Here is a 15,094-nt window from a genome sequence, read left to right as displayed (position 1 = left end):
TTCAAACGAACAGCTTTGAGCCCCCTTACTCTTTAGAAACAATTGAGTGAAAGAAACAAGGGAACTGATCCTCTCCTACTTTTTTTCTTACCAGCTCTGGGTCACACATCAGGAAAATATTTAACAGGGTTTCTCTAACGATTCTGAAGATGTTGAAACCACAGAACAAATATTGACGAAGAGGCACCAGCACTCTGAGAAAAATAATCTTTTTTTATATAACGAAAGGGAGTTTGCCAAAAAAAAGAAACTGGAGGAACTTTGCCTCATAATTGTGGGTGGAACACCAGAGTGGCGTTCAGTGCAACATTAGCACCGTCACAGTCATCATGCACCTCCCCCTGCCTTGTGCTAGGAAAGGCCTGAGCTGAGGGGTGCTCTTTTGCCTCCTTCGAAGGCAGGACCCGAGAAATGTCCTGCGGCTGCACTCTGGAGCAGGCTAGGAAAGTCTTGCAGGCTGTACATCAGGACAGCTCCTGCTGCTGGTACGTGGAAGCTGTCCCCAGGGAACAGCCCTTGGGTCTCAGTCACCAGCAACGGCAGGGGTGTCACGATGCTACAGGCATTTAGAAGGACAGAAATTGGAGCAGAACAAGGAAGCCACCGCCTGTAACTCCGCTGCAGGCCTTGGCCAAGCAGGACTTTGAAGCGACAGAGTGGGAAATGCTGCTGTAGTTTAATGAGATACAATGAAACCTCTCTCACTTTCTACCCCTGACTCGGGGTCCTGCCTTTCAGGTGCTGGTCTCAGCCCTTCTCTCCCTGTGGCCGGATGGGGTTAAAGATCGCTCAGGTCGACCCCGCCTCCTGGCCTGGTTGCACAAGAGCCCCCAGCTGGAATCAATCCAGCCTCCCGCTCCCTCCCCCCTGTTAGCGTTTTGCCCTGTGATGTTACGCAAGGGCAGACCTCGGCCCCGCCACGGCGCTGTATAAAGTGCGCGCAGCCCTGTGCCGCGCAGCTGCCTCCTCTCCCCTGCACCAGCGCTCGGCTGCAGACCGGCTGCCCGCGGGATCCACGCTGCTCCGTAAGAGACACATTCCCACCCAGCTGGCGAAGCCTCTCTCCTCCCGTGCACACTGAGTCTGCCGAGAGCCCGGGGGGGGGCTGCACTGCCAGTCTCTGCACTGGGGCACCCTCTGGGTATTTGGGCAGCCTCCTTCTGGGGCCCTGAGGAAGCACCCCCTCTAGGGCGCACTCTACTGTGCAGGCATTGGGGACCCACTGTTGCTCTGGGGGGCCCTCTGAGCATCTTGGGGGAACCTGGTAGGTTTGGGAGACCTGCCTTGGACACGCCCCTCCCCCCTGTGCTGACAGTGTGGTCCTGTCTCTGTTTGCTGTTGTGGTAGGAGCAGGATGGCTCAGGAGGGGCGATTCCTGACCTGGCTGCTGCTGGTGGCCCTGGGCCTGCTGGGCTGCGGATGTGGAGCGGAACGGGACTGCAGAGTGAGCAGCTTCAAAGTCAAGGAGAACTTCGACAAGGCTCGAGTAGGTGTCCACTTCCCTCCCCACCCGCTAGTGCTGGCTCTCCTTTGGATCCAGCCAAATTAAGGACATAAGAACATAAGAACGGCCATACTGGGTCAGACCAAAGGTCCATCTAGCCCAGTATCCTGTCTGCCGACAGTGGTCAGCACCAGGTGCCCCAGAGAGGGTGGACCAAAGACAATAATCAAGCAATCCGTCTCCTGCCAGCTCTCTCCAGCCCCTGACAAACAGAGGCCAAGGACACCATTTTATCCCCTGTCTAATAGCCTTTTATGGACCTAACCTCCATGAATTTATCCAGCTTCTCTTTAAACTCTATTATAGTCCTAGCCTTCACAGCCTCCTCTGGCAAGGAGTTCCACAGGTTGACTACATGCTGTGTGAAGAAGAACTTTCTTTTATTAGTTTTAAACCTGCTACCCATTCTGCCCACGAGATCCAAAATGTACGATCAAAGTAGAGTAGGGTTGCCAGACGGTTTAACAAAAAATACCGAACCCCCCCCCCCCCCAAACAAAACAAAACACTGGGGAAAAAATTCTGTTGAGAAAAAAAAGGGGGAGACCAAAGTTGTTGAGGAAAAAAAATAATTTTTTTTTTAAAAGCATGGCCCCTTTAAGAAATGCCTTTGAGGCTTTTTGGATCTAACAGGCTGCCGGCCACCAGCTGCCATCTTGTCTTCCTGCTCCAGGCCAGACAGCTCCCCTGTGGAACCAGTTAAGCACCTGGGATTTTCGCCTCCTGGCTGGGAAAAAAACAGAAAATACCAGACATTTCAGGTGTCTGGTATTTTCTGAATTTTTTTACTGGACAGGAGGCGAAAATACTGGACTGTCGGGGGTGAATACCGCACACCTGGCAACTCTAAACTAGAGACCCAATCCGGCACCCTCCTGTGCCAAAAGACAGCTTCCAGTGCAGGGCACCACAAACCCAGATCCAGCACATGGGTGCAAGCAGTTTGTGGCCCAGGACCTCAAATTCTGAGGCTTAAATGGGGAATAAGGGTGTGGTCTAAACAAAAAAAAATGGCAGCAGCTTCTCATGTACGTTCAGTTGTTCTAGTTCTGCTGCAAAATTCTTACACCCCTGTGTGCTGAGTAGTATTACTCTGAGTATTTGTATTTATCATCACAAGCTACAGGAGCTGCCATCCATGTTCTGTTTTTAGACATGAGGGCTGTGTCTACACTGGGCCACTTATTCCGGAAAAGCAGTCGCTTTTCCGGAATAACTTGCCAGCTGTCTACACTGGCCGCTTGCTTTTCCGGAAAAGCAATGACGATCTACTGTAAAATTGTCAGTGTTTTTCCGGAAAAACTATGCTGCTCCCGTTCGGGCAAAAGTCCTTTTCCGGAAAAACTATTCCCTTTTCCAGAAAAACAGTAGTCTTTTCTGCAAAAAAGCCCTGATCACGAAAATGACGATCGGGGCTTTTTTCCGGAAAAGCGCGTCTACATTGGCCACGGACGCTTTTCCAGAAAAAGTGCTTTTCCGGAAAAGCATCCTTCCAATGTAGACGCACTTTTTCCGGAAATACTTATAACGGAAAACTGTTCCGTTTTAAGCATTTCCGGAAAAGGGTGCCAGTGTAGACACAGCCTAGAAGTGAGAGGACGGGGGCCAAAGCCCAGCGAGATCCAGCTGCTGAAACTGAGCCTTTATGGTGCTTGTGGTCCTGGGTACATTGTAGCTGAATCATTTTTGTGTGGTGGGCACAATGGAGTTTATTCTGTCATTTGATGGTACGACTTGGAGGCTTGGGGTTAAAGATTGGCAGAGTCCTGCAAAGTCCAGGTCGACCCAGCTTTTATGGCCCTCTCCACCTATTGTGCAGTGACCCAACTTCAAGAATCTTTCCTCTCCCTGCAGTATGCTGGCACCTGGTACGCCATGGCCAAGAAAGACCCGCAGGGGCTGTTCCTGCAGGACAATGTGGTAGCCACGTTTACTGTAGATGAGAATGGACAAATGAGCGCTACCGCCAGGGGCAGAGTCCGGCTGTTCAAGTAGGTTGCCTGGCACGCGCCTGTCTCGCCCCACTTGGCTTCTGCAGAGACCTGACATACTCTGTTCCCCAAAGGCTGGGGGGAGGGAGAGCTCAGTGGTTTGAGCATTGGCTTGTTAAACCCAGGGTGGTGAGCTCAATCCTCAAGGGATCCATTTAGGGATCTGGGGCAAATCCATCAGGGGTGGTACTTAGTCCTGCTCCAAGGGCAGCAGAGTGGACTTGATGACCTCTCCAGGTCTATATCTCCATATTGTAAAAAGAAAAAAAGGCTCCCACCCATTTTTGTACCCAAGTGTTCCTCACTAACTGACCCCCAAATCCAGGCTATCAGGTGTGAGTTCAGTGTCTTTTTGTCTTGTCCTATTTGCAGTAACTGGGATGTTTGTGCTGACATGGTTGGCTCCTTCACTGACACGGAGGACCCTGCCAAGTTCAAGATGAAGTACTGGGGGGTCGCCTCTTATCTCCAGAAGGGAAGTAAGTACTCCTATGAAGCGGGGTGTTTTTACAGCAGGAGACTCAGGTGTGTGTGAGGACCCTGGTTCTTTTTGGTGCAGCTGCTTGAAGAAAAAGGGGGTTTTTATAGCCACGTTAGCTAACACATTGTAACTGCTGCTTGGTGCAATCCCAGAGTGGACAAGCAGTTTCTAGTTTTCACGTGTGTTAGCTGATCAGTGTTTTTCCTCGGGCAGTTAAAGTCTTTGCATGGAAATGCTCATACATTTATTTTCCTTCCAAACTCCACAGTATAGACTAAGATTACCACATGGAAAGAGCTGAAAGAAGTTGAGATTATGAGCTCGTTTTAATTCAGAGCTGCTTTTTATTTGAATATATTAATGTCCTTGGGGGGGGGGGGGGGACTAATATCAGATTCCGTTGTCTACAAACTAGATGAGGAGGATTTTCTTGGCTGTTAGCCATTGTGGTTACTTCATGAATACAGGGACTGTCTCTTTTTTTGACAAACTCTCAAGATATTAATGCTGATCCCCATTCTTACCTCCTGGCTGTGTCTAGACTGGCCAGTTTTTCCGGAAAATCAGCCGCTTTTCCGGAAAAACTTGCCAGCTGTCTACACTGGCCGCTTTAATTTCCGCAAAAGCACTGACTTCCTACTGTAAAAAATCAGTGCTTTTTGCGGAAATACTATGGTGCTCCCGTTCGGGCAAAAGTCCCTTTTGCGCAAAAGGGCCAGTGTAGACAGCTGAGATTTGTTTTCCGCAAAAAAGCCCCGATCGCAAAAATGGCGATCGGGGCTTTTTTGCAGAAAAGCGCATCTAGATTGGCCACAGATGCTTTTCCGCAAAAAGTGCTTTTGCGGAAAAGCATCCGTGCCAATCTAGACGCTCTTTTCCGAAAATGCTTTTAACGTAAAACTTTTCCATTAAAAGCATTTCCGGAAAATCATGCCAGTCTAGATGTAGCCCCTGGGCCAGTGTAGACAGCTGAGATTTGTTTTCCGCAAAAAAGCCCTGATCGCCGACGCGCTTTTCCGCAAAAAAGCCCCGATCGCCATTTTTGCGACTTTTGCCTGAACGGGAGCAGCATAGTTTTTCCGGAAAAGCACTGATGATCTTTCATGAGATCGTCAGTGCTTTTCTGGAAATTCAAGTGGCCAGTGTAGACAGCTGGCAAGTTTTTCCGGAAAAGCAGATGATTTTCCGGAAAAACATGCCAGTCTAGACACAGCCCCCGAGTTTAACCCATCTAGGAGAGTGGAAACTCCAGCACGCTACTTGAGGAATCGCCATGAGTGAAAGTGGAAAATGGAAGAGAGGTGGGCTCCAAAGACACAGTTCTCAGGGGATCTTCAGGAAGCCACTGGCCTCTGGCCTGCTGTCCACTTTTTTTGCCAGCTCATTGCTGGCTGCCCCACACTGCAGAGAAGGGAATTCTGTACAATACATTGCTGCAAACTCTGGTCTCCCAAAGAGGGAAAAAGAGGGAGAAGGAGAACCAGGTGTAACCCATCTGGACAGGACAGCCTCCTTCAACTCCATGGAAGCCAGATTCTGTGGATGAGGTTCATGAGGCCCAGGGAATCATGGTGTGGAGTTTGCAACCCCCCCTTTTTAAAACACCCCTGCCCCCTTCCAGATTCATTTCTGTCTATGTAGGAAGGTTAGAGGGGCATTGATTGAATGATAAATAGCCGAGAACTATCTGAAATTCTAACTGCAAATTGTGATTAGGATTTGTGATGCATCTCTTTGCATATGCCTAGCAAATACAAATTTATACGAAACCTAGGAGGCAATAGTATGATATGTTTTTTCCACACAAACAGTATAGAACATTTCTGTGGTAGGAAAACAGCTTTCAAGAAGGTAATGGGACTATGTGAGCGATGAATAATCTGGTACATGACCGGCAGGAAAATATTTATTTGTTCCAGTTTAACCCAGTGGCTTACCACTTTAAGCATTATGTTTTCAGTCCTTAAAAGATTATATGCACCATTGTACACAAGCACAACAAGTACAAATATAAGGTCCAATAGGCGGAAGTATTTGCCTTGAAGTATAAAGAAAGTTCCCAAGTAGATTAATTTTGTTGTTAAAATTTTCCCGTGGTTCAGGAAAGAAATGAGTGGCATTAAAGTGTCAGGGTATGTCTACATTGCATTCCTCTTCCGAGAGAGGAATGCAAATACAGACACCCGAAATTGCAAATGAAGCGCGGATTTGAATTTCCCGCGCTTAATTTGCATCATTGCAGTCTGCCACTTTTCCCGAATAGTGTCTTTCGAGACAACAAATGCGATCCCCACGGGGTTATTTCGAGAGAAAACCCTTCCTTTGAAATAACCCTTCCTCCTCAAAAAATGAGATTTATGGGTTATTTCGAAGAAGGGTTTTCTCTCAAAATAACCCCGCAGGGACCTCGTTTGTTGTCTCGAAAGACACTATTCCGGAAAAGCGGCAGACCGCTATTATGCAAATGAAGCATGGGAAATTCAAATCCGCGCTTCATTTGCAATTTCGGGCGTCTGCATTTGCATTCCTCTCTTGGAAGAGAAATGCAATGTAGACATGTCCTCTCAGAATCCAACATTACATTTTCTTAGTTTTATCACAGTGTCCATCAATTTAATTGGGGTTGGTCCTGTCTTGGGCAGGGGGCTGGACTTGATGACCTCCTGAGGTCTCTTCCAGCTCTATGATTCTAAGATTAGGGCCATTATGGACTATTTGCAATCGTTACTACTAAACTATGGTATTCTTCGGTGACTGGGTATGCACCAAATTATCTTTAGGTTAATCTCTCCTTTTACCTCTCTCTTCCTCCCACTTTCGCTATGGTTTCTTCCAGACGATGATCACTGGGTGGTGGACACAGATTACGACACTTATGCCCTTCATTATTCCTGCCGCCTACTAAACGATGATGGCACCTGTGCTGATAGTTACTCCTTTGTGTTCTCCCGGGACCTGAAGGGATTGTCACCAGAGGCACAGAGAATTGTCAGACAAAGGCAGGTCGACCTCTGCTTGGACAGAAAATACAGACTTATTATACATAATGGTAAGAATTTTTTTTTTCAGAGAAGATGTATTTGGGAAGGGAAATGACTGCCATGCTAGAAAGCTCTTTCTCTGATGGGCAGGGATGGTAGAAAGAGCTGTACTTATTGACTGTGATATGATCTTATTTTCTTACTGCAAACTCAGAGTCTCCAATATACAATAAAACTCCAATTGTCCGGCATTCAGTGGTCCGGCACTCCCGATAGTCCGGCACCACCTGGAACCCGGAAGTGCTCCGGCCAGCCGGACAATTGGAGCTGCTCGGCACCGCTTCCCCAAGTCTGCTGCTGCCGTTGCTGAAACTGACCAGCTGCAGACTTGGGGAAGCGGTAGAGCAGAGCAGCTGGAGTGCTGCTGGGCTGGTCCCACAGCACCGCCCCTCACTCCCCTGCTTGGCGCCCGGTGGCACTCCAGCTGCTCTGCTCCGCGCTGCTTCCCCAAGTCTGCCGCTGCTGAAACTGATGAGCAGCGGACTTGGGGAAGCTGCAGAGCAGAGCAGAGCAGCTGGGGTGCTGCCGGGCGCCGAGCAGGGAGGTGATGGGTGGCACTGAGGGACCAATTGGGCACCGCTCTGCCGGCTGCTTCCCCAAGTCCGCTGCTGGTCAGTTTCAGCAGTGGCAGACTTGGGGAAGCCATGGGGCAGAGCGGCTGGGGTGCTGCCGGGTTGGTCCCTCAGCGCCGCTCAGGTTGGCCCCACGGCTGCCGGGTTGGGGTGCTGCCGGGTTGGCCCCACGCTGCGCCGTTCCCCGCCTGCCCCCCCTGACCCGTCACAGCCCCCCTGCCAGAGTACCTCCTGATACTCTGACATATCCGATAATCCAGCACCTCCTGGGTCCCAAAGGTGCCGGATTATCAGAAGTCTGCTGTACCTGTCACTTTTACTGTCGTATTGTTTCTATGAGCCTGGGCTCATCGGTTAACGTTCAAAGTTACATGCAGGCTCCCAGTGCGCCCCAGATCCCAGGGAGCCTCCATGTAACTTTGAACGTTAACCGATGCAGCAGTGCAAGAAAGCAGGCAGGAGTCAGTATACATGGGGAGCCAGCTTAAAAACCAGCACCCCTAGGCACACTGATTCCCAGGGAGCCATCTGTCCATGCATTTGAACATCCCTAGTGGAAACTACTGAAGAGAGTTGCAAAACACCTAGGCTACGTCTACACTGGCAAGATTTTGTGCAAATACTTTTAACAGAAGAGTTTTTCCGTTAAAAGTATTTGCACAACAGAGCGTCTATACTGGCATGTGCTTTTGCGCAAAAGCATCCATGCCAGTGTAGACGCTCTCTTGCGCAAGAAAGCTCCGATGGCTATTTTAGCCATTGGGCTTTCTTGTGCAAGAAATTAACATTGCGGTCTACACAGGCCTCTTGCGCAAGAATACTTGCACAAGAGGGCTTATCCCTAAGCGGGAGCGTCAGAGTATTTGCATAAGAAGCGCTGATTTCGTACATTAGAACGTCAGTGTTCTTGTGCAAATACTCGCAGCCAGTGTAGATTTTGCGCAAAAAATCTTGCCAGTGAAGACACAGCCCTAGATTAATACAACCTAAAAGGGACAAAATCATCAGAGCTTCTGTAAAGAAAAATTATGTCTCTAGTTTATTAGAAATATTTTGCTGTGTCAGCAAAATACAAGGCAGAGGAGAACTGTGGCTATAATTTCTTTAGACTTTTAAAAAGCCTTTGACAGAGTCCCTCACAAGACCCTGCTACAGAAAGTCAATAGTCACGGGCTACATCTGCACTATGAGCCAGGGGTGTGATTCTCAGATTACACAGATGTGTTAGTAGTTTGTGGAAGGATATGCTCTCATTCAAGCAGAAATTAATTCAGGGAAGGCCTGTGGTCTGTGTTATAGAGGAGACCAGACTAGATGATCCGAGTGATCCCTTCTGGCTCACAATTTATGAATCTACTTGCAGAGTTACCCGACGTTGTCTGGGTCCTTCAGGACCGGGCCTTGGGAATGTAAGGGGGTATAGTAGGCTGGGGGGCAGGGGCCTGTTCTCAGGCCACCCTTCCTCCCCACCTGTCTTGGGCTTTTTCTTCACCTCCAGCCCACTCCTCTAGGGCCTGTTCGCCATCCCCGCCCCCGCCCCGGCCACCCCTCCAGCTGTCAGGGGGCTGGTCTCTCCCCACCCTCCAGTGCTGTGGCCAAGGGCTGGGATGGAGGGAAAGGGTTTGGGGCGGGGGGAGGGGGGCTACTTACTGGTGTGTGGGCAGAGCTCCAGCCCTGCCGGCCACTCCCTTGGTGGTATGGTTGACCCCCAGTGGCCACTCTCAATGCAGCATCCCTCTGAACAATAGCCCCTCCCTTTGCATGTTATGGAAAACTGTCCTTTTCCCAGGGCTTCCAGTTCTCCTGGCAGAACCAAACCCTGACCTTGTTTTAAGTTAGAAGGGGAAGCTGCAAACTAAATGTGGTGGCCCTAGCTCTTAGGCTGTGTCTACACTGCACCCCTTTTCCGGAAAAGGGATGCAGATGAGACAAGTCGCAATTGCAAATGAAGCGGGGATTTAAATTTTCCGTTTCATTTGTATAAACATGGCTGCCGCTTTTTTCCGGCCCAGGGCTTTGCTGGAAAAAAGCGCCAGTCTAGATGGGGATCTTTCAGAAAATAAAACCTTTTCCGAAAGGTCCCTTATTCCTCTTAAAATCAGGAATAAGGGACCTTTCGGAAAAGGCTTTATTTTCCAAAAGATCCCCGTCTAGACTGGCGCTTTTTTCCAGCAAAGCCCTGAGCCGGAAAAAAGCGGCAGCCATGTTCATGCAAATGGAGCGGGGAAAATTTAAATCCCGCTGCATTTGCAATTCCGACTTCTCTCATCTGCATCCCTTTTCCGGAAAAGGGGTGCAGTGTAGACACAGCCTTACTGTTTACAAGTTCTTGAAAAAAGGGAATTACAGACAGACATACTCTAAAATGAATGATAGATTAATATACGTTATATATCTAATTATATATTAATCTAATCTATGGCTAGATGAGCAAAGATTAATATACATAGTTAATTTTCAGGCTGACCCCACAAAGACCTATTAGGACCGGGGATATTCAATATATTTAGCAGTGATCTGGAAAAGGTGGGTGGAACAAAATGTAAATTAATGTTGTCTATAATGAAAATCAGAATCCTAGAATACTAGAACTGGAAGGGACCTTGCGAGGTCATCAAGACCAGGAGACCAAGCACATCTAGATCAGGGGTGGAGACCAGCAGGCCCAGGGGCCAGATGTGGCCCCTGGCTTGCCTGGATCTGGCCCCCAAGAATCAGCCCTCCCCGCCCCCAGCACTGGGAAGTCCCTGCTGGTGCTCCAGTCCCCCACTGGCCTATTGTGGGGCTGAAGCATACAAAATCTACTAGGCTGGGCCCCTTTAGGTTCTCCACCCCTGATCTAGATCATCCCTGATACATATTTATAGAAATGTAGCCGAGTTAGTCTGGTCTTGCTGAAACAAAAGTCAGAACTATGCAGCGCTTTAAAGACTAACAAGATGGTTTATTAGGTGATGAGCTTTCGGGGGCCAGACCCACTTCCTCAGATCAAGTTGTGGAAGAAAATTGGCACAACCATATATACCAAAGGGATACAATCAAAAAAAGTGAACACATATGAAATTGACAAATACATGTTTATCCAACCTGCTCTTAAATATCTCCAGTGATGGAGATTCCACAAATTCCACAGACAATTTACTCCAATGTATTTCCGCAAAAACACTGACAATCTTACATGAGATCTAGTGATAGAGATGTAGCCGTGTTAGTCTGGTGTAGCTGAAACAAAATACAGGACTATGTAGCACTTTAAAGACTAACAAGATGGTTTATTAGATGATGAGCTTTCGTGGGCCAGACCCACTTCCTCAGATCAAATAGTGGAAGAAAATAGTCACAACCATATATACCAAAGGATACAATTAAAAAAAAATGAACACACATGAAAAGGACAAATCACATTACAGAACAGAAGGGGGATGGGGGGGGGGGGGAGGAAGGTGAATGCCAGTGAGTTAATGATATTAGAGGTGGGGGTTGTGACTATTTTCTTCCATTATTTGATCTGAGGAAGTGGGTCTGGCCCACGAAAGCTCATCATCTAATAAACCATCTTGTTAGTCTTTAAAGTGCTACATTCAATCGGCCAGTGTAGACAGCTGGCCAGTTTTTCCGGAAAAGCGGCTGATTTTCTGGAAAAACTGGCCAGTCTAGACACAGCCTGAGAGTATTCCTAATGGCAATAAAACCATCCCAGATATTTACATTGACCATGGAACTGGTTGCTGAGCAAGTTATTACTTCACTGTAACCAGGACATTGCAATTAGGACTTGTATTAGCATGTATTAAAAGTGAAATACATGTGTGTGCAGTAGGAAAGTCTGTTGCTAATATTTTTGAGATCTTAAATGAAAAGTCTGGTAAATCTTGCTGAAGTAAATATATTTTGTGGGTGAATCTGTGTTAAAGAGCAGTGAGTTCTAAAATGCTGAACCTGCCATGGCTGAAGTCATTATCCTTGTGGTAATTGCTGCTTCTGGACGTGGCTGGCATGTCCCTGCAGCCCCTGAGAAAGTCAGAGCAGAGAGTTCTCCACCTGCTGCCCTGGCCTGTGAACACCACACCTGCAGCTCCCATCGATCAATAATGGAGAACTGTGGCCAGTAGAAGCTGTGGGGTCAGTGCCTGTAGATCAGGGGCATCGTGTGGAGCCACTGTTGTATATGTCAACTGCTTGGCCTTCTTGGCCTTAGCATTACTGTCTGAAATAAATGAAACAGGTCTGATTACTTTCTGTCTGATGTTAAGGTAAAAATCCTTTGGAATTATGTGGTACAGGTCTAAAGAGCAGAAAAACCTTGCAAATAATAGACTGATAAGTGTAAGACCACTTTAAAGGAAATACATTTACACTCCCTTTAAATTTGGTATTTTTTATATTTCTAGTGCTGATTCAGAAACATCATTAATTTTATTTTGTTTGTTTCAGGATTCTGCTCTTGAAGAGTTTTGAAAGTATGGAAACAAATCATGTAACTTCAATGCAGATGTAAAGTTTACAGAGTGACTGTTGTAAATCTTTAAAGCAGTTTCTCAGACTTAAAATATATTTATCTGAGCTCTGTAGCTCACTCTGTCAATAAACCAATGCAACTTTTAATAAATGTGAATAACAGGGAATGCATAAAGTGTAAATATAGAGAGAAGATGGTTTATTGGTAACACCATTATTGTACTGCAGTATTTAGGAAAGGAATCCAGGTGGTGGTATTTAAGTATGTAAGCTTTCATGGTTTTGTTATTGTTTTTTTACTTTGTCCAATAATTTTTCAGGCACACTTTTAAAAATCCCATATTACCTATTTAATTTTAAAATGCCATCTTGGCTTATTGCATCTTCTTTATTGGATTCCCTGGAAAGCAAAATAGTATTTAACAACAAAAGCAAATTCGTTGACCACCTCAGAGAATAGTTTTATTTTATTACACTTCATACTGGACTGAAGATGTGTAAAAATACACAATTTGTAATTACCCTATTCTTACACCTTAAGAAAAATAAACATTTCTATCTTCTGTAACACTGAGTCCATCAGAAATGGTGCCCGACATTAACTAGTTCTAAGGACCTCAGTCTGGTAGTCATGCTGAGTTCGTTCTTCTTGTGTTCATCACCCATTTTGCACTTGAAAGTATAAAGATATGAAAGTCACATTCAGCCCTCAATTAGCCTTGAAATCCCACTGCTTTCAAATAATACTTTAGGTTATTTCACTGATGTAAACCCACTGATTTTTACACAAGTGTGATTGACTGGGACTGGAGTATAGCTAACCATCCTGTTGATGCACAAGAAACAGAATCCAGCTCACTCTTTTATAGCATTTTGAATCTCTAAGGTAAATAGGGGTATGTCTACAGTGTTGTTAGGATATGCAACTTCAGCTACGTCAATTGCATAGCTGAAGTTGAAGTAGCTTAACTCAATTTTTGGCGCTGTCTACACTGCAGGAAGTCAAAGGAAGAACTCTCTTCCTTCGACTTCCCTTACTTCTCATGAAGGCAGGGTTACCGGCATTGACCGAGTACCCCATCACATTCCATAATGATTTCAGGGTAGCTTGCTTTGTCGACAGAACTGGATGTAGTCTAGACGCTCTTTGTCGACAGAAGCTTTTGTTGACAGTATCTGTCGACAAAGCCTGTAGTCTAGACGTACCCCTAAGGTGGAGCACCCACCTCTCTTCCAGGGTCCACATTCTGAGGCTGCCCAACCCAGCATCTTCAGCAGAAGGAAAATATCGCTAATATAGCTAGACACATTTCCACACTTGGGGGAGATACAAAATAGCAGTTTTCTTCCTTTTTGCAATAATCATCTTATGTCCTGAAATGGTGGAATTGGTTATCTTCACGCCTTTCTCCTAGCTTGGGTGTAGCTACACAGGTGACTGATGATATAGCAGATTAGGCAGACATCAAGATTGTTGATAATTCACAACTGCTTTCTCATGCAAGCATCTTTACACTCCCCATTTTCCTTTATGCATGAAGCACCTTTCCTGAACAGACAGACAAATGCAACCACCTTCAGTTCTCATCCAAATCCATCTCTGCTATCATGCCCATAAGATCATTTGATAGACTCTCACTCTCTCACTTCAGCCATTTATAATAATAGCTTCATGCCTTAACATGTATATATGTATATAATAATTAGGGCTGTCAAGCGATTTAAAAAAACATTAAAAATGTAATCGTGATTAATCGTGTACGCCTCCCCAGCATTTCCAAGGGACAGAGCCGCACGGAGCCTGGGATCAGCTGGAGTCCCCAGCTGACCCCGGGCTCAGTGCAGTGCTGCACCTTGAAAACACAGCGACAGCGTTTCAAAGGGGGCAGCACTGCACTGAACCCGGGGTCAGCCGGGGACTCCAGCTGACCCCCGGCTCCTAACGCACTGCCTCTTCGAAACACCCTGGCAACGTTTCAAAGGGGAAGTGCTGCAGAGATGCCTGCGATTAACACGTTAAAATTGTGCTCTGCATGAATCGCAGGCGTTAACGCTAGTTAATTGACAGCCCGATAATCAGTATATTTGAGTCCTAGTCAAAAGAGTCCTGTTTAAAATCTCAGCCCCTGCCGTGGGCAGCACAGGCCTGGAGGGGGGTAGACTCTCCTGTGGGCAGTGCAGAGTTCCGGGGGGCGCAGCACTAGAATCAGATGTGGGGGGAGGATCAGTCCCAGCCCCAAGAGGAAAAGAGGGTGGCTTGGGTGAGCCCTGCTGGGGTGGGACAGCTTGGGCAAGTGTCGTTCCCCCCCAAGGTTGTTTTATTTTAAAACATATGTTCACGTGGGAGGGGTGTCAGGATCTTTGCTTCTCGTGCAGCTTCAGCTTTTTTTTCCTTTCCCACGGCTTCGTTTTTCTGTGCGCCCTGCAGGTCGCATTCCTGCGCCTTCCCAGAGACCGCTCATGCGGGTTGCTGCCCGCTGTGATTAACGCCAAGTTAATTTTTTTAACGCGTTCGTTCTGACCGGCGTTAATCACAGGCATTAACGCCTCTTATTTGACAGTCCTAGCACGGGTGCTTTGCAGCACTGTCACTTGCTGCGCTGGGGCGGGGGGGGGGGGGGGGTGTTTCACAACCCCCTAAGCTGGAAAGTGACAGCGCTGCCAAGTGCCCGGGCAGACTGAGCCCCTGGCAAGGCAGGAGCCTTACAACTGGCCCAGGGTTTTGGCTCCCGGAGAATGGCCCAAGAATGGGAACAGCTGAGGAACTAGAGAGCCCCGCACATAGGGTTGCCAGGTGTCCAGTTTTCTACCAGACAGTCCAGTTTTTGGACCCTCTGTCCATTAAAAAAATCCAGAAAATACCAGACATGTACAATGTCCTGTGTTTTCTGACTGGGTGCTGGACGGAAGCCGGGCTGGGGTGGGGAGAGTGGCTGGGAGGCAGGGCACGATTGGCGCCGGGAGCTCTGGTTGCATGTGAGGAAGAGGGGCAGTGCGCTCCGTGCTCCCGTGCGCTGGTCAAGTGCATGGTGGAGCCGCAGCCGGAC

The 15,094-nt window shown here is 47.5% G+C and overlaps 1 protein-coding gene across 1 annotated transcript; it reads left to right on the top strand.

The window, feature by feature from the left end:
* The first annotated feature begins 870 nt into the window (after positions 1–870).
* LOC102456489 (retinol-binding protein 4-like) lies at positions 871–12,229 on the top strand. The gene is made up of 6 exons (XM_075914116.2): positions 871–1,025; positions 1,348–1,486; positions 3,359–3,495; positions 3,868–3,974; positions 6,813–7,025; positions 12,024–12,229. The coding sequence occupies exons 2-6, from the start codon at positions 1,355–1,357 to the stop codon at positions 12,035–12,037; spliced, it is 603 nt and encodes a 200-aa protein (XP_075770231.2). The 5' UTR covers positions 871–1,025; positions 1,348–1,354; the 3' UTR covers positions 12,038–12,229.
* Positions 12,230–15,094: the final 2,865 nt, after the last annotated feature.

The sequence above is a fragment of the Pelodiscus sinensis genome, chromosome 19 (assembly GCF_052426305.1).
Source record: "Pelodiscus sinensis isolate ZL-2025 chromosome 19, ASM5242630v1, whole genome shotgun sequence".
NCBI lineage: Eukaryota > Metazoa > Chordata > Testudines > Trionychidae > Pelodiscus > Pelodiscus sinensis.
This window is presented reverse-complemented; position numbering and strand designations above follow the sequence as displayed.

Excerpts from the sequence above, each read along its gene's own strand:
- LOC102456489 (XM_075914116.2), top strand. The coding sequence starts at position 1,355 with ATGGCTCAGGAGGGGCGATTCCTGACCTGGCTGCTGCTGGTGGCCCTG. Across the intron at positions 1,487-3,358 it reads AGAACTTCGACAAGGCTCGA|TATGCTGGCACCTGGTACGC; the intron begins GTAGGTGTCCAC and ends CTCTCCCTGCAG. Across the intron at positions 3,496-3,867 it reads GGCAGAGTCCGGCTGTTCAA|TAACTGGGATGTTTGTGCTG; the intron begins GTAGGTTGCCTG and ends TCCTATTTGCAG.